Here is a 24,110-nt window from a genome sequence, read left to right as displayed (position 1 = left end):
GTCGCTGTAGAAACAACATCAAGCGATTGATGAAAACGACGAACATCATCCGATTCCCGGATTCAAATCGCTAAATAAAATAGAATTCAATGAAACTATTTTGTTGTTTTTGTTCTAGAATTGAAATTCATAAAACATTTTCACATTAGCTCATGTTTTGCTGATCTTCAGCATTGTTGAATCAACCACTGCTTTTAGTTTCACAATAACTAGAAGTGAAATGTCAAAAATACCATGACTCTGGTTATAGCAAAAACTACAATGTAAAAAAAGATTCAGTCATGGTTAGGCTAACCATCTCAATCGTATTAGTTATTCATACAATATACTGTTCAATATTACTATTCTAGAGCCGATACCATTCATAGTAAACATGAACTTGACTATTGCTGAAACCATCTGATTTAATAGTCGGCTGAAAACCACTATACTCGCATGGTCAGGTTGGCCCTCTATATAGTAACTGTTACCATAATATTTTTCTGAGTGTACGCTGCCAGAAACTTACTTAATATTAACATAAATCAAATAAACATAGATTTCCCAGTGTAATACTAATGTAGTTGAGCAACCCGTGACAGCAAAAGCACCGTCTGGTGGAGAATGGGTGCGTAAATGCTCCTAAAATGCATGCATAAAGTTGCCTGCGCATTTAACAAAACCACAGTAGCTAATGGAAAAAAGTACACCCGTTTCTCACTAGAAGTGCTGTTAGTGTCACCGACGACACGACCAGGCACTCCAAAGAAAAATCGAAATAAAACGTGTCTGTTAGCGATTTACCACCAGTTACCACAAATATAGCGACCCCTTGATAATGATAAAAATATTCTTCTCGAGCAACACTGTTTAAGTTGCTACGAACTAGTTACCTAGGAACCCCGAATAAATAAACAAAACTAAGTTGAGGAACAGTTTAAATTATTTAACTTTTGGTCCCTCATTACCACTTTATAAGAGTAACTTAAGAAAGTAGAACGTGCAAATGTTACAGCCATCATAAGTGCAAGCTGTAATAAAAGTGAGTGCTTGAAATTTTATTTGTGAGCTTTCAATATAGGTATGTTGTGGTATATAAACATACCATGATTACGTTCCAAAAAGTATTTTGATATTACATCATTTTCATTCAGCTAACACAGATTTTACTCTTTGCAGCTCATCGTATTCGGAAATGATCTTTGAGTTGGACATGTACGGCCTACAAGGGCGATACACTAGAAAAGGGCGATATTCCCTAGAAAAACATTTGCCAAAGTTCATTTGTCTGATAAAATTTTGCCAATACAATGAATAAATGAAAATTGAAGGATTCGCTTAAAAATCATTCACTAATTTTATTTCATACTATTACGTACATTAAACTATCTGAGGAGAATGACAACAAAATGACGAATAAAAACAAAAAGATTTTCCCTAGTGAGTCCAAGCTTCTGCAAAACATTCGATCATTTCAAGATCAGTTTAGTTTTTGGTATGTCCGTTTCCTTCAAGTAGATTTTATTTCAGTTAGCATTATTTATCGTTAGTAGCATGGCATAATTATTTTGAATGCCGAATCCGTGTATTCTTTTCAAATGCAGTAGTACTTCGTAGTCCTACCCATAGGCTAATTTCAAACCACAAATGTGGCTAAAATTACTACACCAAGACCGACTATTTGATCCACTGCTCTAACAGTAACTGCATAAAACAGATCTTCCACTTGAACCGATGAATCCATTCTAATTTTTCGTAAAAATATACCCGTTTTGCAGTTTCATTTGTTTACATTTCATAAGTCTGCAACATACAGTAACCAAGGTTATGGTAACTGTTATTCAAAATCAATAAAATATCAACTTATGTTGCCAGTTTGAATATTTTTCCAAGCGATTTCTTTTTGACATTACGAGTTACTGAGGGGTAGTTAAATTTGCGATACAGTTTTAATAGACGAGTGGCAGGTCGTGTCGTCGGTGTCACCCTACAGTCGGAGATCTATGTATTTGATTTATGATATTAAGTAGGCTCGATATTTCTCTCCGTTGAGGTTTCTACACAGACTAACAGACAGGACACTCAAATTAGATTTTTCAATCATTTTAACGGTCATTTCAAATATTCCTTTAGTTGGGACAGTACAAGCATATGTCATGATGTCGCCACTTTACCCTATCAAAAACATCATGTCTGACATCTAGACTGTGTTTATTTTTTTCATTTACCAACAGAGTTGCCATTTATACAGAATTACCTGTAATGTATTGATTCGTATCCGTCCATGCGAATTTCATGCAGGATACAGATTTAATACATATTGCCAAAACTATATACATAATTGTGCTACTTCTCATCCTTCAACGCAATACAAAATCGAACCCATTTTGTTACAATATTTACTTGCTTCTGGTCTACCGCCACTTAATTTCGGATGAAAATTACCAACACAATAAAAAATAATCTAGATGAGCAAAGTTGAGAAAAATAAATGGTTACCTTCCAACATCGCTAAAAAAGTTAAATATATTATCAACGTAATCCAATAATATATTGTAATGATTCATTTTCAAATATGATGAAATCAGGCATCCCTGCAAGCAGCTGATCGGTGTTGACAAACGAGGGGAAACCAACTAGTAAAAAAACATTCACATAACACAAGGGGTGTACCGATAGTAAATAGCTCGCGCAGTACAATATAGGTGGAACTAGTGCATCACGAAAAATTTTTTTTTATAAGAATTTACTCATACTGTCATGTCTGTTAGTCTGTGGTTTCTATGCACGGTGAATAATGAACGGCGACCCTAGTGAAATATGGGTGGCCAATACGTTTCCTAATGAAAACAAAACAATATGTAAGAGCAATTCACATCAGGCGACTATCACCGGCATAGAACGATTACGGAACAACAACATTAATTGTAAGCAATTCATATGAAGGAACACAACGTCAAGTTGACGGAAAATTAATAAATTAATCTTGATTCTAATTCTACAGTCCCGGAATAATGCTGAACGATTCGAAATATATATGAGCAGAAGTGAATTTGGTACCCCATTGGCGTGACTTTTTTTTCATTTCCGCTATCTTACACACGCCACACAGACGCACACGTCCGTTCACCTCAATTATCTTCGAGTGAATGACACAAGCTTTGCTTTTTCTTTTGTTCAGTAAAATGTGAAAAAATATCAACTCATGTCTGTCCCATATACAAAGTACCCGAATGTCTATTCTTCGCTTCACCTTATACTCTGAGTATGTCACGGCCCTTACTGAAAAAGATATAGTTTTGCAATGATCGGTGCAGTGTAAAATTTACCATGAGAGAATCGCAAGTTGAAAATTCTTTGAAAACTTCGAAACAACTTATACAACTGTCCACTTTATACAGCATTGCACATTTATACAGCATTGTACATTAGGAAGATCTATGTTTAACAGAAATCACTATGAAACAGATAAGAATCTTTTCAGCAGAGTTTTCTCCATCTTATTAGTCAATTATTTCTATGTTGTACTTGATACATTCCCTTTCCTCAAAATATACTCTTATGACAACCTCTGAAGAGCAAAACCATAATACGCTTTTTTCAAACTCGACGGCTCAGACTAAGAATTCTAGGACATTTGGCATAAAAAAATGTGCCCTAGCACAAAATTTGGCTTCCCCTAAATGATAAAAAAATGGTCGATTTCGGAAACTTCGTGTTAGATCAATGAATTTTCTTTCCGCTGACCTCTGGTCATAGAATTACTAATCTAGTTATATTCACACGCAGGAAAAAAAATTGTAAATAATCCTGGGTAATAATAATTCCTGCGTAAAAATACCCGGGTTTGCGGTTCAATGCATAAACCACTGGTGTTATAAGCCAGTTGTCGTATGTTAGAGCCCCGACCTGAAAAGATTCTTAGTGTCAGTAGGATCATTATGTACGCTATGAATCGACTGCGAAGTCTTTTGAAACAGAAGGCCAAGACTTCGCTTTTTGACAAAAACAAATCTTTCTTTCAAAACAACCAACATTTGTTTGGTACAATCATATTCTATTTTAAAGCAACTTGGAGTTTTCTGCGCGTATAGCATATCCACCCGTTATTTTCCAATCTCGAAAAGAAATCCTACTGTTTCGAAATGATACAACATTGTTTTTCGTACAGGATGTTGGACGGCTCCAATCCAATGTTTGGCCAGTGAAATATATCGTCAAACGCACTATACTCATTCATTAGGGTACTTATTTTTTTTACTATTTGAGTGTACATACTAAGCGTGTGCGTACAAGAAATGACAGCATTTTCGGTCTTCCTTTTCATCGCGTATAGTTTTTGACAAACGAGCTATGTGTCAGCTGTGCAAACAAGATTTTCACTGTGCTGGAGGCATTTGAATAAATAAAATTAAATCCACGTAATAAAATCTCTTTTCTCATTGCTTTCGGGAACATCTATTTTTCAAAAAAACAATTTGAATCAACATAGCAACAGTGCCAAAATGACCTCGTTTAGGATTATTCGAAATGAACGAGTATCTTCGAACGCTTGTGTGTTTTGAAGCTGGAAACTTCATGCATTTAGGATTGTTATTCGTAAAAAGTATTACCTCTATTTTGTAACTCGAAGACATTCGCCTGATTTAAATAGAGAATACGACCTGGCGACTACGATGCGTCCTCGAAAAACGTTTATTATAGCTGCAATATTGGTAGGATGGATTTTCACAACGTATCTAATATTTCTGAAAAATTTTAAAGACTCCAACCCTCGAAGAGATCATGAAGTGATGCAGAAAGTTCGTCTCTTAGAGAAAAATATTCAAATTGAAGAAGAAAACAGAGAGAAGTTGTATCGGGAGGTTATCAGAATTCTTCAAAAGGAGGAAAAATCGACCAGTCCTGAATTGCCACCAGCAACAGAAAATATCGTTGATCTGGCAGAAGTACCAGCACAGGTAGCAGAGTCTCCGCCACAGTCGGAAGCTGAAGCAACACTAAGCAAATTCCAACATAAATATATTGATGATGACGTGAACCGTCCCATCATCCCGGTATTAGTTTTTGCCTGTAATCGTCTTTCAGTAAACCGATGTTTGGATGATCTGATCAAGCATCGCCCCAGAGTTGACCAATTTCCTATAATTGTATCCCAGGATTGTGATGACGAGGCTACCCGTAGCATGATATTGTCTTATAAAGACAACGTGACTCTCATTCGTCAACCAGACCAAACGGATATAACGGTACTACCGAAGGAGAAAAAGTACAAAGGTTACTATAAAATTTCTCGACACTACGGCTGGGCATTGAGTACGGTTTTCAAGCAAGGCTTTGAGTCGGTTATCATCGTGGAAGACGACCTTAGTATTGCACCGGATTTCTATGAATACTTTCTGGGCACATATCCCATTTTGAAAAAAGATCGTTCGCTTTGGTGCATCTCGGCATGGAACGACAATGGCAAGGAAGGACTGATCGACAATACTGCCGGCGAACTACTGTATAGGTCGGATTTCTTTCCCGGACTCGGCTGGATGATGACCAAGGAACTGTGGGAAGAACTAGGTCCCAAGTGGCCGAAAGCGTAAGTTAGCGAAACGCGGGTTTGAATGATTTTTAAACTTATAGTTTGTTCAATTCCAAGATTTTGGGATGACTGGATTCGCCAACCGGAGCAACGCAAAGAAAGAGCTTGCATTCGCCCTGAATTACCTCGAACTCGAACATTCGGAAAGATTGGCGTTTCAAAGTAAGCACCATCCGTCATATTATTTTACCTATCGAGTATAATTGAATTTTATTTTCAGTGGACTGTTTTTCGATAAGCACCTGAAATACATTAAACTTAGTGAAGAATATGTATCTTTCACAAAAATCAATTTAACATATTTGCATAAAGTAAGTTACATTTAGACCTTTTTCGTTTTTCATATATGCTCAATAGTATTTTTTCCGCTGCAGTCCATTTACGACGATATGTTCTTAAATGCTGTTTATCAAAGTCCAATTGTTACATTGGACGAACTAAAACGTGGTCAGGTAGCGCCCAAAGATCCTATTCGGATAACATATCTCACCAAAGAGCAGTACAAACGTGCTACCAAAAGCTTGGGGTTGATGGATGATTTTAAGGTAATATTCGTATGATCAAACATTTATTAGAAACCCGTAAACATATTTTCTTGTTCCATCAGAGCGGAGTGCCGAGAACGGCGTATCGAGGGATCGTTTCTTTCTTCTACAATGGACAACGTGTGTATCTTGCCCCCAATACCAATTGGAAGGGATATGATCTTACCTGGAGTTAACAGCAACCGAGAGCGGTTCAGCGACATGAAAGTTTCAGCGTATTTCTAAGCAATCTACTGGGGTTACACTAGAACGGATTGTTTTCCATTAGAAAATAATTTGTCTAATTGTGTGAACTAACAGACAGACTGATATTCAATTGTTTCCTAAGAGTCACTATTATGCTCAAGCTATAAACTGCTACCAATGCTATAGGTAGAAAGTCTGGAACGGTTATCTTTATCTAAAATTGTCTCGTTTTGTTTAATCAAATAATTTTTTTCCGCATATTAAATTGTTTCTTCGGTTAACATAGACAAGGTCATGTTATGAACGCGTGCTTTATTCGTTAATTGATTTTAACGTGAGTTTTAAACAATCTAATGTCTGGTTTTAACAGCGTTAAATTTGAAAAATCAAAAACATTGGTTATGTCGAACATAAAACATTTTAGTTAAATTTGATACTAGTCAAATATCGGAAACTGACAATTGTATGTCACTTCGGTAGCTATACTTCCGTTTGAAAAAAATCATCATCGAAGCATGGTAATTTTGATCGGTTCAGTAATCAGTACAAGTTGGATTGATTTTATTTTTAAATTCAGATAGTTTATGCTATATTTGTGCTAGGAAGGTCGAAATGATAGACGCATTTAGTTTACTCCTAGTGCCAATATAGTATAAGTAGGGCAAAATAAGCTAAATATTAAATGTAAGAAAATATATAAATCTAGATTAGAGAAATTATCTTCTTTCAAGTGTTTAACATATTTGTACAGTAGAACGCGAATATTGTAAATATGTTAAACGCTTCTTACCACACACACAAATAAGAATTTAGAAACTGCATTGTTCTTATATACAGTATGACAATGACAAGATCTCAAGTATTTTTTCTATGGATTTCTAGCTGATTATTCTATTTGTGTGCGAAAGAATATAAATATTATGTAATAAAAACCAGTGATTGATTGTGATCAGTCTATATGCAACATTCGTTTATCATTTATTTCGTCTCTTTCGTGTTAAACCTGTATGAAAAAAACATATTTTAATTTTTGCCTTTCTGAGCTTGAGATTAAGCTTGAGAGAATTTCTAGATGATCAGTCCTGGGATTGGCACATCATTCTTCAATGTATCACCCATATTCTGCATTCCGTTCGATTTGAATTTTTTATGTGATTGAAAACTCGAACTCTTTCGATATACAGAATACAAAATTTCGCATTCAGTCGAACTACAGAATAGGGCTGTACATCACCCCAGAACAGAATGAGAATGGTCAGGAAGAAGGTCATTTAAGCCTAAAATGTGTTGTAATTTTCATCAACTGCATATTTTATGTCGTTTGTACGAGAAAATGATGGCATTGCAAGGGAACACGTATCCACCGGGTGACGCCAATCGAACCCACATATTTTCTCACTAAACAGTCTGTTTTGATGCTGGTTTAGTATTAATATGACCAACTAGGGATCTTTCCAATGCTAGTTATCAAGTTTTCTCAACAGTTTTTTTAAACGAATGTTTGCTCAATTTTACGACAAAATGATTTCATATTTATTTCCATCTAGCTTCTGAGAAAAGGTATTTTCTTCTTTTTCCATGGTGTCGTGATTGTAAATATTTAATTTGATAATTTATAAGAATGAATTTATTTTCAGTGTACAAATTTACACTTTCCTAAATCTTGACGAAGGTCAAGATTACTCAGTGTGCAAATGTACACTTTCCTTAATCTTGACGAAGGTCAAGATTACTTCGCTTTAACTAATACAGATAAGAGAAGTGTCAGACGAATGAAAATACACTAAAGTACGAGAAGGGTTTATTCTTACTTGTACCTTTGAACTTTAAACAAGTGCTTCTGCTTACTGGAAAGAAATCCCTTTAGCTGAATATCAGATTGTTTCTAGGTGAGTTGGGAAATATATATACACTGACGGAAATCTTCTTCAGTTTCCCGGACTATAAGGAAGATTGGAAATACGACGGTAAAGTAAATATATCACACATGGTATTGTTTCTCTTTCAAGATTATAAATTGAATGCACTTGTTTGTCTGATTACCTAACTCCTGATAACCGAAAGGAGTTACGTATCACACTTCGGATTTAATGTGAATAAATTAATATTTTTTCTCTGCAGTCGGCTGCCCAGATCAACCAATATAACCAATTAAATAAATAATAAATCCAATTAAATAAAGTAAATAGGAATAATATGATGAAAAAAATAAACAATCAAGACGCGCTTTGTTTGGAGATTTGAAATGATTTGATATAATTTATAGAATAATTAATCAACGTACTCTAACTAGAGATGGGCAATTCGTTCGCGAACGGTTCAGAAGAACTAGTTCTTTTGAAAGAATGAACGAGCTATAGTTCTTTTTTCAAGAACGGTAGTTCATCAGTTCAAAGTCGAGGGATCTTTTTTTGTTTTTTAAGCTCACTCAACCTTTTTTCAAGAACGGTACTAATAAGAAAGTTTCGTCACGAAACCTCAGTTCTATTTCGAGGGACCTTTTTTTCCTCGCTTAAGCTTACAAAAGTGAGTTCTCGTTCAGTCTTTGAACAAACAAACCAACTATGAAAAGAACGAACGAACGGCTCTGGAGAACTAGTTCTTTCAACAGAACTGTGCACCACTGAACGGTTCTTTAAAATGAACTGTTTTGCCCATCTCTAACTCTAACTGTTTAATATAGCTCTCAGATGATTTCAATATTTCATATCAACTATTTTGTCTTAGTTCTATTCACTCGTTTATATTTTAGCCATAGAGAACAGGCATCCAAGAAAAGATTTCAATTTGTGTGAGAAATTTAACGGTTGTTTTAAAAAGCAATCACCAAGTAGAAATTCGCCTGCAGAGGCGCTTCGAACAGCCCAGCAGTCGGTTATGTACTCTTGCGTTCGAGCTTTCATATAATAGTAATTAATGCGTGCAAAATCGTACGCAACGTTGATTTTCAACAGATTTTCACGTGTATGCTTTACACAGTTCCGCGATTGGCACATTGTCGCAAATCAGATTAACCGGTAGCGACACCTGCCAATGAAAAATGGAACTAAGAATAGGAGGATTCTTTTGGAAACTTTTATATCGGCAGTAGTGATTTGCAACATTTTTATCGTTTATTCAATAGAACAAATAGATATCAGCAATAAAAGTACACTCGGAGTAGAAGAAACTCAATTTCAAAGTGATTACTACTACTTTTTTTAGTGTAAACTACGATTAAACATGGAAAATCTTCAGAAATGTGTGAAATTGGGTAAGGTTAGGTTTTTTCGGATCAACATTTTTTTAAACAGAAACCAGTGTAATATTGATTTCTGGAGTACTAGAATGTATAGCGATCGAGTACTATTTATTTTGGATACTTTATTTGTTAGAACCAAGTTTAATGCTCTATTCTGAATAAACGGTAGATTTCGCACAATGAACTAAGATCAACATTACCACCTCAGAGTAAAAACTTTTTCTTCAACTTCTACTATGATTTTTCAAATGAATTTGCCCATTTTCATAAGAAATCGTTGAAAAGGTGGAGTAATTAGAAATTTTCCTACCGATTTGACAGTGTAGTAGAATAAACCTGTAATTATAAAACAATTAAAACATTCTTAATTCATACAAAACTTACCTTGTTTTTCTTCATTGCTTTTTATAACTGACATGCAGTTTTGACATTTTTTTTTCTTTGCTATGTCTTTTTGACAGCTGAGACCGCTTACGGTCCATCTCGCTCAGTTTTGACATTTCGGGATAATAACTTTCGTTGTATAAGAGCAAATTCAGCAGCTGCGAGATTCATATGGGTGGTCTATAATATAACTGAAACTGAAACAAACGTATCCCCAGCAAGCCGTTCTAGTTTTATTTATTCGACCAGTTCTTCTGTCAAATTTAAAACTGGTCTACGATGCCGTTTTATTTTTTGTATATTTGAAACACGAGTAAAATACTGCTGGGGCTGCCAGTTTTTCTTGTTATAAAATCCAGATTTAAATTTTGTAACTGACATAAATTATGCATCTAGAACTAAAACACTCCTGAATATGCCCTAACAGTTTAGTGTTGGCCTTTCAGAAATGCTATATGAAACTTGACGAATATGATTCTCTCTTTCATAATCAAAGGGCGAAAGTGAGAACTTGTGTGTAAATGAAAGAGAAAAGATCATTCGCGATTTTAAAAAAATCGATTTTTATTTGGTATGAGTAAGCACTTACAAACTCTTATCCATAGTAACAATAAACAAACTAGGCAACAGAAAACAGCTTTGATCCAAAAGAAAAAGCAAAGCATGCGTCATTCACATGAAGAATTTTGAGGTGAACGGACGTGTTCATCTGTGTGGCGTATTTAAGATGACAGAAAAAATTCACGACAGACAGCTCTTGCTGAAAGTATCATCTCTAAACAAGCAGCGCCTCTACATTTCAGTTTTGAGACAATATGCCTATAGCGTTTAAAGGTTCCTCCTATAGTTTCCACGAATAAGAACTGTGAATCACGGCTTTCCGGGACTTCATTATCGAATATTGTTGAATCGTTTACTCGAGAAGTCCATAAGTTTTGTGGCGCATCCGAGCATTTTGAAACCGGAGCATATTAAGTTGCGCGAATACCCATTATTAAAAGTAATGGCACCGAGAACAGACATCCAAGGTAGTACAAACTTTTTCAAAAAAGCGACTGCTGGGCTGCTTGAAGCGTCTCTACAGGAGAATTGCTACTTGGTGATTGCTTTTTAAAACAACCGTTAAATTTATTACACACATTGAAATCTCTACTTGGATGTCTGTTCTCTGCGGTAATGGTATCCTTCTCCCGTGACACTTGTGGAGTGCGCGGTGGTGTACACGGCCTCTAGTAACAACAAGTATTGAACTAACATGCCGGTACTGATCAATGAATTCTGGGGTACCATGTGAATGTGCAGTGAAGGATCATTTCAACAATTTCAACTAATCCTGATCAGTAACGGAGTAGCAACCAGGGGTGGTTGAACAAGCTCAATTCAGTGATGGTAGTATTCACGCTTAATTGAGTATTTTCAGCACTGAAGATACTTAACAATTAGTAAACCTAGGCTTTATTGAAACTGACTTCTACAGAAAAAAACGAGTGAGTATGATTCATTTAAATTCAAGTCTTGAAAGATGAGAAATAGCATGAAATGAGAAAAAGAATTTTGCGAGATTAAACAATCTAATCTATTGCTAGAGTACTTTTGAAAAATAATAAAAATAAAACAATAATTGTAAGTTGAATGGAGTGATAGTTTAAGAACGCGGTTGTCGTAAGTAGGTAAATAAAATTCCTGCAGTTGTCACCTACGAATAAACGAAATTAGAATGTTTGCGAGAATTGGTGAGAACGATTATAATCGCACCACAGTGATAGGAACTACGACTATTGCTTATCCATTTTCACCTTTCTTCCATTCGAGCAGTGAATAGTTCAACGTTGTTCGAGACGTGTGTATATAATAGAAAATTATCGCGCCGAAGATAGGTGAACGAATTAGTTACACTAAGAATATGTGCAACACTGATTTCAGGTAATTGAATTGTGATGTTACATCGTTCAATTTATTCAGGAGTTTTGTGCCTGCCAACAGTAACGAAGAATATGTTTTTAACAAAATCAAATCATCAAATTAAATTAAATTGGAATTTGAATGAAACAAACAATATTAAGCAAATTATTTTATTCTTTATATCCAAGTGATGACATTTCAATACGAAAAAGTATTCTACATGAGAGTTATGTGTAAAGTCTGTAAAAATTTAAGTATTTCGTTTAGTTTATATGTACTTGTCTGACAATTCGACTGTAGGTGCCAAGCCAATTAAATATTAAGGCTGTGAACCATTTCGCGGTTAATTTTAACTTTTGGTTGAAATCTGTCACTCGAGCGGTTATTTTGTTGTTGTCAAAAATATCCCTGCTCGAAAGTATGGTTATTTTTGACAGATCGATGGTTATTTTCCGGCACAGAGAAAAATCTTGCAAAGAAAGTCCTAATATCAATTCTTTAGTTGAAATTATTTCCAGTGCAAAGTAAACTCAATAACTTTTCATCCGTCAAACTTTGAAATGGGCCCCAATTTTAGTTAAATTTCACTACTCGACACAAAATAACCACTCAAGTGTCAGATTTCAACCAACAGTTAAAATTAACCGCGAAGTAGTTCACAGCCTATGGAGTCATACATTTACATTCAATTTGCGGTTTGGTTGATGGAATAAAAGTCTATTATCCATAGAGTTTAGTGTGATTTCATTTGAAAAAGGTTTGAAGTGCTTTACACTTGCAAATGAAGTGTCGAATCAAATGCGGCAAAACTAAGTGTAAAACACTTAAGTCGATTTTTATCAGTGTACTAATGCATGAAAATTTCAATACGACGAAAATAGCATTTAGGCAGAACCGAGGAAAGCGAAGTTAAAAAATGATCGCACAATTTTAAATCGTCTTCAAAAGTGAGCAGTGAAAATTCCGCTCTTTTCACTAAATCTTCAAATTGCATAAATAATTCTCGGTTAATTTTTCAAAAGGGCGTATAAGCAAGTGACAGTTTCTCTTTGTTTACTTTCTCTTCTATTGATTACCAAGCGGTTTCCACGTATATCACTCAACTCTTTGCATGAAATGATACCCGAAACTTTCGACTTTCAAACAGAATAGTGATATCAAAGAAAATCTTTTTAATCACATCACAATAATCGAAAGAGAGAGTGATTAAAGAGAAACTGTCACTTGCTTATACGCCCTAATGAAAAATCAACCGAGAATTATGATAACAAAATGACAACCGCATTCACACAATCCCGCATGAACAAATGTTATCACCTAGTATTTGTACATCATGAATGTAACCAACACATTCAAGAATCTTAAATGTGCATACCTTCTTAAGAAATTGGTTTGCTCCAGTATCAGCTGTTGATGGTTGTGCGTATTGATGATGCTTTTGAAGTTGATTACCGCTTGTTTTGATTCGTTTCAATCACGCAGCATTAGCCATGGAAGTAGAATTTTTAGAGGTGAATATGTGCGTTGTGTGCTTGAATGAAAAGTGCGATTTAATAGCAATCAGTTTTGATGATCAACTAGATCCTAATATTGGGCCTGTTCTTGTAAAGCATTTATGGTTCCAGGTAAGTTGCCACTTCACAGCAAATTATGTTTATTATAAAAGTTATAATTAATACTTTTAGTTGGTTGACCTCCATTATAAATGTATTTGCGAAGAGTGTTGGATGCAAGTAAAGCAATTTCATGATTTCTATACCGCGATAGAAAAGACTCATAATGGAACAACCGTACAAAATACTGATCTCGTTATTAACGTTGGTAAGACCTTATTGAGTTAATGCACGCTGTACTGTTTGTTATATCATTTGAATCGTTTTTAGATTTAGATAATATTCCTTTGAAATCAACCCAAAATAAATATGATTGTTGCATCGTTCAAAATAATGAGAAACAAATCGAACCTAACCAGCAGTTTGATGTTGAAATTACCGAGGAAATCGTGAATGATAGTTCCGATATCGATTCGATCTTAGATGAACTGGGAGATACTTCACCAGGAAAAAATCAGAAAAACAGTAATAAGAAAATTGAATCTAATTGTTCTAATAGAATTGAACGAATTTACCACAAACCAATCGAAGAAATTGAATCAGAGGACAAAAAAATCCTCGAACATTGTGAACTGCACTGTGAGAAATGCCAAACCGCTTTCATAAATTTTGGAGAATTCAAACGACATTTTAGAGAAGTTCACCAAACGAGAGCGCAGGTGATATGCTGCGATAGAAAATTCAGCAAACGGTTTCGCCTTGTAGAGCACGTCATAAGGCACAAGGATCCGAATGCGTTCAAATGCTCAATTTGTAGTAAATCCTATTCGAACAGTGCTGGCCTAAGTCTGCATATGATAAAACATGATTCCCCCGAATCGTTTGTGCATAAATGCGATAAGTGCAACCGTTCGTTCGCAAAAAAGTTTCAGCTTAACGCACACCAAATTCATCACATGGCGAAGGAAGATAAGAAATACATTTGCACAGCTTGTGGTCAAGCGTAAGTACAAACTAGGGTAGAAATGGCAATGGGTTTTTGAAACTTCCAAGTGCACAATTAGTATATCTTCTCAATAATGTCTAAATTTCGTGATCCTAATATATCTGTTAATAAAGTTATTATCTTTCAGGTATGCTAGTGCGAGTCTTTTAAACGTTCACATAAGGCTTAGACATCAACCAGTCGAGGAGTATATTTGCGACATTTGTGCCAAGAATTTCAAAGTAAAGGCACAATTTGAGAAACACCGAAAAGAACATGATAATACTTATAAAGAAACTAGACTGCAGTGTTCAGTTTGTTCGAAATGGTAAGTTTATTATTCAATCAGTTCGGAACACTCTTCATAATGATCTTTTTACACTAGGATGAAGAATGCCAGCAGCTTACGAAAACACGTTTTGCGGCATGCTGGTGAAGGTGGTACACACGAATGTAACATTTGTGGAAAGCAAGCTCCTAACGTACTCGCTTTGCAAAGCCACATTAGCTTTGTTCACAAAAAAGAAAAAGTGTACTCTTGTAATCTTTGTCCAAAATCATTTAAAAGACATTTTTCTTTGATGGTGAGGAATTATATTTAGACAATTTCTATTTGAATGATAATTCTTACTACCAACAGGAACATATGACCACTCACACGGGTGAGGTTTTGTATCAGTGCCCTTTCTGCGTGAAAACCTTCAACTCGTCCGCAAACATGCATGCCCACAAGAAAAAAGTACACCGCCGAGAATGGGAAGATTGGAAACGGAAAAGTGAACTTCCCTTCGTTGGGAACACCGACTCGAATCTTCGTTGCAAACCAAACAGCTGACAATATAAAATTTACTAGTTTTAAATTTTTATATTATGAAAAGTTTATAAATATAATTCATTATACGAGTCCCATTTATTACACTCAAGGATGCAAACTGCCTCCCCTTCTTTATTACTGTAGTCTGTTAACCCACATTTACATGTTCTATTATTCGTACTGTACCACGCTGCTGCCTTCAAACTAAAATTCTATTACAGTAGGCATGCGAAGCAGTATTGCGTTAAAAACTACCGCCGAAATCACCACCGCTTGAGGTAGGTAGAAATTCTATCTTTCTAAATTTTACTGTCTCCTTGTTCGCGCTACTGTAGCACAAAAAATGTAGCTCGCTACGGTAGAAAAATGTACTTTGCCGCTGTAGAAAAAAGTACATTAGTGCGATAGAAAAATGTACCTTATCGCGGTAGTTAACAGTGGTATCGAAGAACAGTAAGCGCAGCACATTGCCTATATTCTTCGCTATTTCAGAGATGATTTTCGCTTATTCAGAATGTTTATAAAGTAGTATTGCTAACATCATTTATTTAACCCTGGTTTTAAGCTTTTGATCGTTGCCAGGAGGTATTAATGGTTGCGTTTGCCAGAGGGTATTAATGAATTATTTTTCTCGAACAAAAAATGTGTTGAAGTAAAATTATTAAGTTGCAGAATTATTTATGTATTTCAAATAAAGAAATTATGTATGTTTATCGCTGTGAGAATCAACTTTTGAATAGAGGCTCGTAGGGCCGAGAGTCTTATACCGTTTGAATCAGTTCACTTAGTTCGCACAGTGACTGTGTGATTAGTTCAATAAATTATTCATGTTTTCTGGACTTGTTAATTGATGGACAAGTAAACTCAATTCGACTTTACTGGTTCCGGAAAGTAGTGGGTGAAAGATATTTTTGAAATGGTTTGATCGATTCTCACTAACGTCGTATAAAATTGAAAGACTAGTTCCGAAATGACATATTTATACGTTTAAAATAATTCAAAAAAGTAAACAGTAAAAAAGTTCTTTACTGTGTTATAACATGCAGATCTTTCAAATTTATTTCCATTGGTATGATCGCCGTCTTGCTATCCCCGTCAGCTGATTGTTCATTTATATTATTTTTCCAAAGGTGTCGCTTTAGCAAGAGAAAAGAAGGTGCTTCGCATATCGCGTTCTCTCTGACAGCAACCCAAGGACCACCGGAAAAGTGTTGACTTATGACCAATACCGTTTTTTACACTTTTCAATCTGTTACGCACTAAACACAGAATTGAGTCAAAATCGGTTACATCAATAGAAAGCTTCCCAAGAAACAAATGCACCTAGTGTTATAAAATATCTAGTATATTTACATGCCTAGAGCCACTTCATTAAACTCAAAGAAAATTAAATCTCTGATACACAAATAATTTCAACTGCACTGACTCTGTCAAACGGAAACCTTTATGATAATTGTTAGGTTAGGTTAGGTAGAGCTAACACCCAAGCTATATCTGAGAAACGCTGGAATTGCGACAATCACAGTGGGAAGTTTCGGCCACCCCCCTCTAATAAGCAAAATCGGTAAAATATTGCTACCCTCCAAACAGCTCAACGTAAAAAGTATCATTAACCGATCGATCGGTAGAGCTGAGCTGAGACTCATTTCTTCATAATTTTATACTGAATTATTTATCACTCCATACTGAAGTTTGGGAACATTAACAAAACAATTGTAAATACACGAGATTGGTAAGCTGTAGAGAATTGCTACACTGAAATAAAAATCTTTTTCATATTCATTAGATTCGTCATATGAATCGTATGCATCGTATAACTCATTTAAGCCATATGGAAATTTATATGTTTTATTAAGAATGAACATGAAGTCTAAATTAGTGTAACAATAATGAATTGATAAGAATATCACATACAATTTATATGAAAACTCGATAGAACTTATCCTATTTCATAATGTATGTGGTGAGTCCTCGATATTCATCAGCTGCTTCAGGTAGTTCACCTGGGATTTCTGCATCATAAAGCAATTTATAATCGCAGACACGTTTGCTCTTTCAACTCCCATTGAGGATATATTTACGAATCATGAAATAATAAGGTATGTTTCATTTTTTTCATTACTGACTAGTAAAATGATTTATTTTTTATTTAATAGCTTCGGGGTCACACTTCTTTACCGTTAATATCAGAAAGTGCTTCCAGAGATTCACCAGTAGTAAAGCTTGAATCCTGAAAGAACAGCGCGATAACAGAAAATCACCGATAGACGTAAGTGTAAAAACGAAATTATTATGATATGATAAAAATAAATAGCAAAGTTTTTATAATGATGCAACTATCTTTTATTGCAGCTTTTGATTCCTATAAACATAATAAGCCCATTGTTTTTAACAATATTGCATATCCGCATCACGTGTTTAATTCAATAGTAATCACTTGATCTATATATTACTGGTATATGAAACTATAATGGCCTGCATTAAAGGCTATTTATAAATGTTATACAACAAGCCATATGTTTTACATGAATCTATTCTATATAAATTCTGATTGAATAGAATATGCACTTTATAAATTGTCCCAATATATGTTGTGTGATTATCTAATAGTTGTTATAGGGGGTGCTAATAAATTTTATTGAGTCTGTAAATTCCATTCGCTATATGAAATTCTTATGAAAATAACTTTAAGAAAAGTTTTATGTTTTATATGATTATCTTATATGTTTGACATGATATTGATACACCATGTAATTTTCATTGGAATTTCCAATAGTGCAAATGTATAAGAATATCATATAATGTAAAAATGAGAATTTAGCTCAGTGTACTATTTTGGTCGGTTTGGATTAAAACCAGATATCGAAGACTATATCTTTCTGAAATCATTATTAGCTTTTCAATTTCAGTAAATTATGTAATTATCCGAAATTTAATTTGTGCTGATGATGATCGCTAGAAAACATATTAGCAAATATATTAGTAAAACAAAAGTTTACCATTTGTATTTTTTATCCTCATGTTTACCGGAATCAATTAAAATTCAATGCAGCTTTTATAGATTTTACGATGAATTATTTTTTTGCTTGGGATTTACTAAAAAAAATGTTCTGACGAAAAATGATTTCCACTTCGAGTCACTGAAATTCTAAACGTAGCGAAATACTTAACGATTTCTTTAAACTCGACATTTGGTTTTTCTAGTTGGGAAAGAGTTGTACAAGCAATACTGATCGTTGCATAAAAATACATCTTTAAAGATAGTAACATCGACAAAAGGTTCGAAGAGGAATACAAATTTCATCTTGTCCTTATTTGATTAAACCTAGCTTCTATTGGGTTGTAAACACAGCCTAAATATTTTGTATGCATGGCTAAATTACAGGAAAAGGCTTCAGTGTTTCCGTTGAAGAGACTTCTTGAAGAGTTCTTTGAAGAATCCCTTAGAAATGCATACGTTTGAAATAAAGACATAACTATAAATAAAAATGCAAGGAAAAAATGAAATTGCCCGCTTCATAAAACTTGATTTTTTTTCTGAGTAGGGTAACGGTACCTTCATTCATTTCAGCTCCGTATCTCAATAAGCTGAAATATGGTGCATTCTGAGTGCATTCGTAAAGATAATAACACCAGTATTATGCACAATTATGCCGTAATCTGATTTTTTAGAGCCGAAACAAAGATATTTCGTCCGATTTTATCATAATTTGTTGATTGGTAGTCGCGTAATCCTCAAAATAACGTGGTAGCTCCATAAATGAAATGATTACTAGTACAATAACCCTATGTAAGATGAATGCATTTCTATAGCCATAAATTTTAATCTTTTATTAGTCTGGATTATTCTAAACATAAAATATAGTCAACACAAAAATTTTACAAGATAGGCAAATGCAATTCCTCATCTAAAAACAGGTCTTGATACCAAATAACAAATTGCATCGTTCAAAAAGATTAAAGAATAATATCCTAGTTCAATAAAATATAATCAGTTGTTCAAATAGATAAGTAGTTCGTCTTTACGCAAAAAAAATACTTATGCATGTGAAAGATAAATTCAATGAACCTTTCACTACACATCTTCTGAGCAAACACCGTAAAGTACAGCGGTAGAATACATTTTCGTCCGCAGCTGTAAAGTACTTTTTCATCCGCAGTAGAGTACATTTTTTGTCCGCAGTAGAATACTTTTTTTTCGTTGGCGGTAGGAAGCTACAGTACATTTTTGAAATCTACGGGAGTTTCAAGCAGCAGTACAAGGCCGTACCATCAAGAAAAGGTAGAATGAAGTAGAGCAAAATTTGTTTCTACCTGTACCGTTCCGATCGTCGCTGGTACTCTCTCTGCGGTAAATGTACCATCAAGCAGTTGTAGCAGGCAGTAGAATTTTGAATGTGTAGAATGTACAAGGATAAATGTATTCTACTGCTACCGTTTGCATCCCTGATTACACTACATTTGCTTACGTTGCGTTCCGATCTGCTATCAAAAGTATTCTCTTTGACATTAGTTCAAATTTCATGCAAATGTAATCAGCATTACCTCCACATTATTGGCTGCCATGTTGGCGAGTAAATCTCGTCAAGTGCGACGAATCTGTTATTAAATTAATTCTGGGAGATCAAAATGATCCACTAACAGAAAATCGAAGACAACTAACCGAATAAAGGCCAGAAAGATATATTTCGATCTACGATGCGATGAAGATGGTCCCAAAAACGGCGACGACAAAACATAACCTATAGCACTAAGGAACTGTGTCGAGAGTAGGTGATCGCAATAGTTCTTGGTTTGGTAGGATATTTGTAGGTGCGGCAGGATTAATCAATCGTAACAAAAAATAAAAGCATTACAAGACCCAATTAAGTAATAAAGTTGAATGCTGACTAAAATCAAACCCTGTCAGTCAGTTTTCAATTCAGCTACACCATCGCTCGACATCACATTGAACATATCATGTCGAATATATGGGAGTGCAGTGCAAACTGTTGATGGATTTATATAATTTAACAATCAGTCAATTCGGAAACATTTAACTTGAACATGTATGGCAACGTCGTTTTCATATTTCAATAGTATACTATTGAACAATTGGTTTGAATCGACCAATGTTCTCACGAGCCAATCACAGCATGTCATCACCAGGTCATCTTTTTGTTTTCTCTCGCACTGCCGACGGTTCGATCGTTGCTTTTCACCTCGAATTTCATTTAGTAGCAATTCTGCTTCGATAGGTAAAGGGAGGATTTACGTCATGCAAGAAACGTGCATCGTATGAACCTTCACACATAAGGGAATCTATAAATACATGCCATTTTACAATTTTAACTTTAGTCGGTGACTGCCTGTTAATGAAACTAGTCTTGGAACTTGCTTAGTGAGTGATGATACTCGCTTTTGTACTGCATGTGAATGCCATTTTCCGTCTGCTGTCTGTGATTTGTTTTATTTCATGGATTTGCCACATTTAACTTTATTCGAAAGTATTGTGCACTCTTGTTTCTGACATTACCCACCGTTAGTTTTGCTATTAAAAGTCGAAGGAAACGACTCGTTATATCGTTCGTTCAAACCAATCACAGTAGCTTGCACATCGCTTTGTACTTCAAATTAGAGTCACTCTACTTCAAATATTCTACAGCATAAGTGATTCCAGTTTTTCCTGGTGATAATCTGTATTGAATCGAAATATACCTGGAAAATACAGTATAAGAAAATGGATCGTCATGTACTACTTCACGTACGACCATTATTCAACGTTACCAAATAACAGGCATCAAACCTAGCAAACAAATCACCGGTGGCGCTTATCGTGAACAGAAATCTCCATTAACAAACGAAAACGGAAGTTGAGAAAAAAAATTATTTTGAATATGACTGTAAATACTTCTTGAGCGCACTTGACGATGATATATTAGTAACTGAAGATTCTACCTTCATGAAATTAGCTTTTGAATTCTAGATAGTGTTTCACAATTATTTGCCTATTTGTTTAATTTAAATCTGTTGAAGAGAGAGTTTTAAAATTACATTTCCGGTATCATTACGATCGGTCGTGTCTCTCACACAACTTTTTTACCTATTTGTTTGTACGAATTTCTATGCGTACTCGACTGGGGGCGCCATGCTCGCAAACAAGTATCTCGCTTATGGTTTGCGCGTAAAATGCGAGAGTTGAGTGTCTTGGTAAACCGATGTCTTCGCCAAAATGTAGTTTATATTAAGGAGATTTAAAGAAATTAAACTTTTGTTTGTCACCTTTCATTTATTTGGCTTTAGATGAACGTTGTAATCTTAATCCATTCGCTAATAATTGTAATTTTAATCCATTCGCTAATAAGATTCAAAAGGGTGTTATAGTTTTTGGGTGTGAGTGTGTGAGAGTTCTAAGGTTATTTGTACTGAAAAATATAACCGTCTTAAAATATGACGATTTCTATACTTCCATCCTTCAATTCAATAAATTTTTGCACTAATATATATACTACACAAACTAACAAGTTTGAGTAATACATGCTTTTGCGTATATAGGATTATATAGAAAAGTATATAGAAGTTTGAGTAATGCATGCTTTTGCGTATATAGGATTTTATATTTATATTGATCGTCGGACGTATTCACGGGAAATTTAAATTTTACTGCTGGACAAAGTCAATGAACTGTGTAGTCTAGAAAAATTATTATTATTACCACTACCGTTCTGTTTCATAATTCCTGCTAAATGCGTGGTCGAAAATATAGGCGAAAACCTCAAGCAAATTGCATAAATTATTAAGCTGTATCGAACTTATCCTTTCCATTATTTCATCGGCATATGACTCAGGTTTCTGGATACTGACTGGACAGGTTTATAAGCGAGATGTAGATCGTTGCCACTCTGCGATTTTCACACTTCTGAACAATCATGTTTTGTGTAGGCGTATAACATTACAGAAAGACTTTCGATCCCTTGCAATTGGCAAGCAATCGATGCGTTTAGTTTATGTTCTTCAGTTTTGTATGAATCATTAACATTTTCTAATCTTACCAATACTCAAGTTTGCATTCAATGATATGCTGATTTCTTGCCGTATCGAAACCTTCCAAACCTTTAGTCTTTTGGACCAATATATGATATTGAACACTTCTGAATAATTTTTCCATAGACGCTTCTAGATAACACACTAATAGTAGGAATATAATTATTATTTTTATAAATCAAATTACATAAGGATGATATGCAAAATGCTAATTTATGAATTGCAACGAATGCCGCAGACGGTTTTCATGAAAACAAGTTTACAATTTAAAGTCACTATGAGGGATTTAATATACTTCAGCAATAAGACGTCAAGGCGAAACACTTGACCTATTTGAAGGATTTTCAATAATTTTCGTGTTTCAAACGTATTATTACATACAAACCAATTTGCACCCTCTCATTCTGCTACTAACGCAGAAGGAGATAACACCCAGTCGTCGCCGTTCTATTGACCAAATATCATAATGGACACACGGGGAGGCATGAGATAGAAACTTGTGAGCAGAATAGTTGTCTGCTAATATCAATAGTATTTTTTCACAGCTACACCCAAATCTACATTTCGGAAGCCTTTTTCAATAAAATTTTACTGATTTTACAAACTAAATTCCAAATAACGTATTTTTTTTTACAGAGTGAATTCCAAATAACGAGCTCCTTTGCGATAATCCCACTTTGCAAAAAGAGTATTTTCGAAACGAATGTTATGAGTATTTGAAATTTAAGTCGTCTCAAAATCCGGTTAATCAATAATTCTTGGAATCCAGTGGCTTCCGGTTTGTCGATATTCTTTGGAATCAACGCGGGTATTTTCAAAAGGAATTTGGAGACTACTCGCTGGAAAACGAAGTCATTTCAAAACTCAAGAGTATCGCATTCTTGCAATGCGAACACATTGGTTAATTACTTAGCAAGACTACTCAAAACTCACCTTTGATTTTCGCTTGTGCGTAAATTAACTCACACATCATCCATGCATTTCAGATCCGCTCTCACAACATCGAAAGCTTTCCAAAGTATATTGATATATCAGAAACCACAAAGTCATAAACGACGGTGACGTTCAAATGCGTTCCGAAAGTACCTATATTTTAAGGTACGAAAAGTTTTCAAAGATCGTTTTCTGGTACCTACATTTAAAGAGAGTTTCGAAAATAATCACAGATATCAAATAATTCCCGATAAATCAGAAATTGTTATCATGGATTTTTAAATGACTTCTAATATAATTTTTCAACACTTAATCACTTAATCAAACTAGTCGCAAATGAGAGGTTTTGAGAAAGCAATGCTTGGAAGCAACGTGAAACACGATTTTTTACAAATTGTAGTATTTACTACAAGTTTTCGGTAGGTAGTTCTAGAGGTTGCTACTCGTGTGTTTGCTGATAAAGTGAAGTACAGAAATTAAAAAAGTGGCATTTTTACAGATGTAAGTACGTTTCTTGCTTTGTGCATGCTTATGCCAGCTTTTCCGGCTCTGTGTCGATACGGTATGCAGTAAATGCTTAAATTCGGAAGTATCATTAACTACATGTTCGAACTTGTTTTTTATTCATACCAAACCGCGTTATACACTGTGGTCTTTGTTTTTGAGAAGATACTACAAACAACTTTACTACATTTTATTCATACGGCCCATTGACATTGACATTTTCGATTTTAGCACGGTTCGTTTTTGGCAACATAATCGTTCAAATATAACATATGTAAACCAGCATTGATGGCAGCATTTTGGAGTTGAAAGTAATTCCATAATTATATTGATTTAAGCTACTTACAGCAATAAATACTGGAAGAACATAACACCCATATACCATTCGAATCAGTTCGCCGAGATCAGCAAATGCTTGTGTGACAAAAAATTTCACTCAAATTCTCGGAGATGGCTCAGCCGTTTTCT

At 34.8% G+C, this 24,110-nt stretch overlaps 2 protein-coding genes across 2 annotated transcripts; both read left to right on the top strand.

The window, feature by feature from the left end:
• The first annotated feature begins 4,306 nt into the window (after positions 1 to 4,306).
• On the top strand, positions 4,307 to 7,214 carry LOC131436113 (alpha-1,3-mannosyl-glycoprotein 2-beta-N-acetylglucosaminyltransferase). Its single transcript, XM_058604607.1, has 5 exons — positions 4,307 to 5,569; positions 5,630 to 5,734; positions 5,793 to 5,883; positions 5,947 to 6,117; positions 6,180 to 7,214. The coding sequence occupies exons 1-5, from the start codon at positions 4,656 to 4,658 to the stop codon at positions 6,291 to 6,293; spliced, it is 1,395 nt and encodes a 464-aa protein (XP_058460590.1). The 5' UTR covers positions 4,307 to 4,655; the 3' UTR covers positions 6,294 to 7,214.
• A 5,997-nt stretch (positions 7,215 to 13,211) lies between these two features.
• LOC131436112 (transcription factor grauzone-like) lies at positions 13,212 to 15,291 on the top strand. Its single transcript, XM_058604606.1, has 6 exons — positions 13,212 to 13,455; positions 13,516 to 13,651; positions 13,714 to 14,386; positions 14,517 to 14,696; positions 14,754 to 14,952; positions 15,009 to 15,291. Exons 1-6 carry the CDS (start codon positions 13,321 to 13,323, stop codon positions 15,201 to 15,203), a joined length of 1,518 nt encoding a protein of 505 aa, XP_058460589.1. The 5' UTR covers positions 13,212 to 13,320; the 3' UTR covers positions 15,204 to 15,291.
• The last annotated feature ends 8,819 nt before the right edge of the window (positions 15,292 to 24,110 follow it).

The sequence above is a fragment of the Malaya genurostris genome, chromosome 3, assembly GCF_030247185.1.
Source record: "Malaya genurostris strain Urasoe2022 chromosome 3, Malgen_1.1, whole genome shotgun sequence".
NCBI lineage: Eukaryota > Metazoa > Arthropoda > Insecta > Diptera > Culicidae > Malaya > Malaya genurostris.
This window is presented reverse-complemented; position numbering and strand designations above follow the sequence as displayed.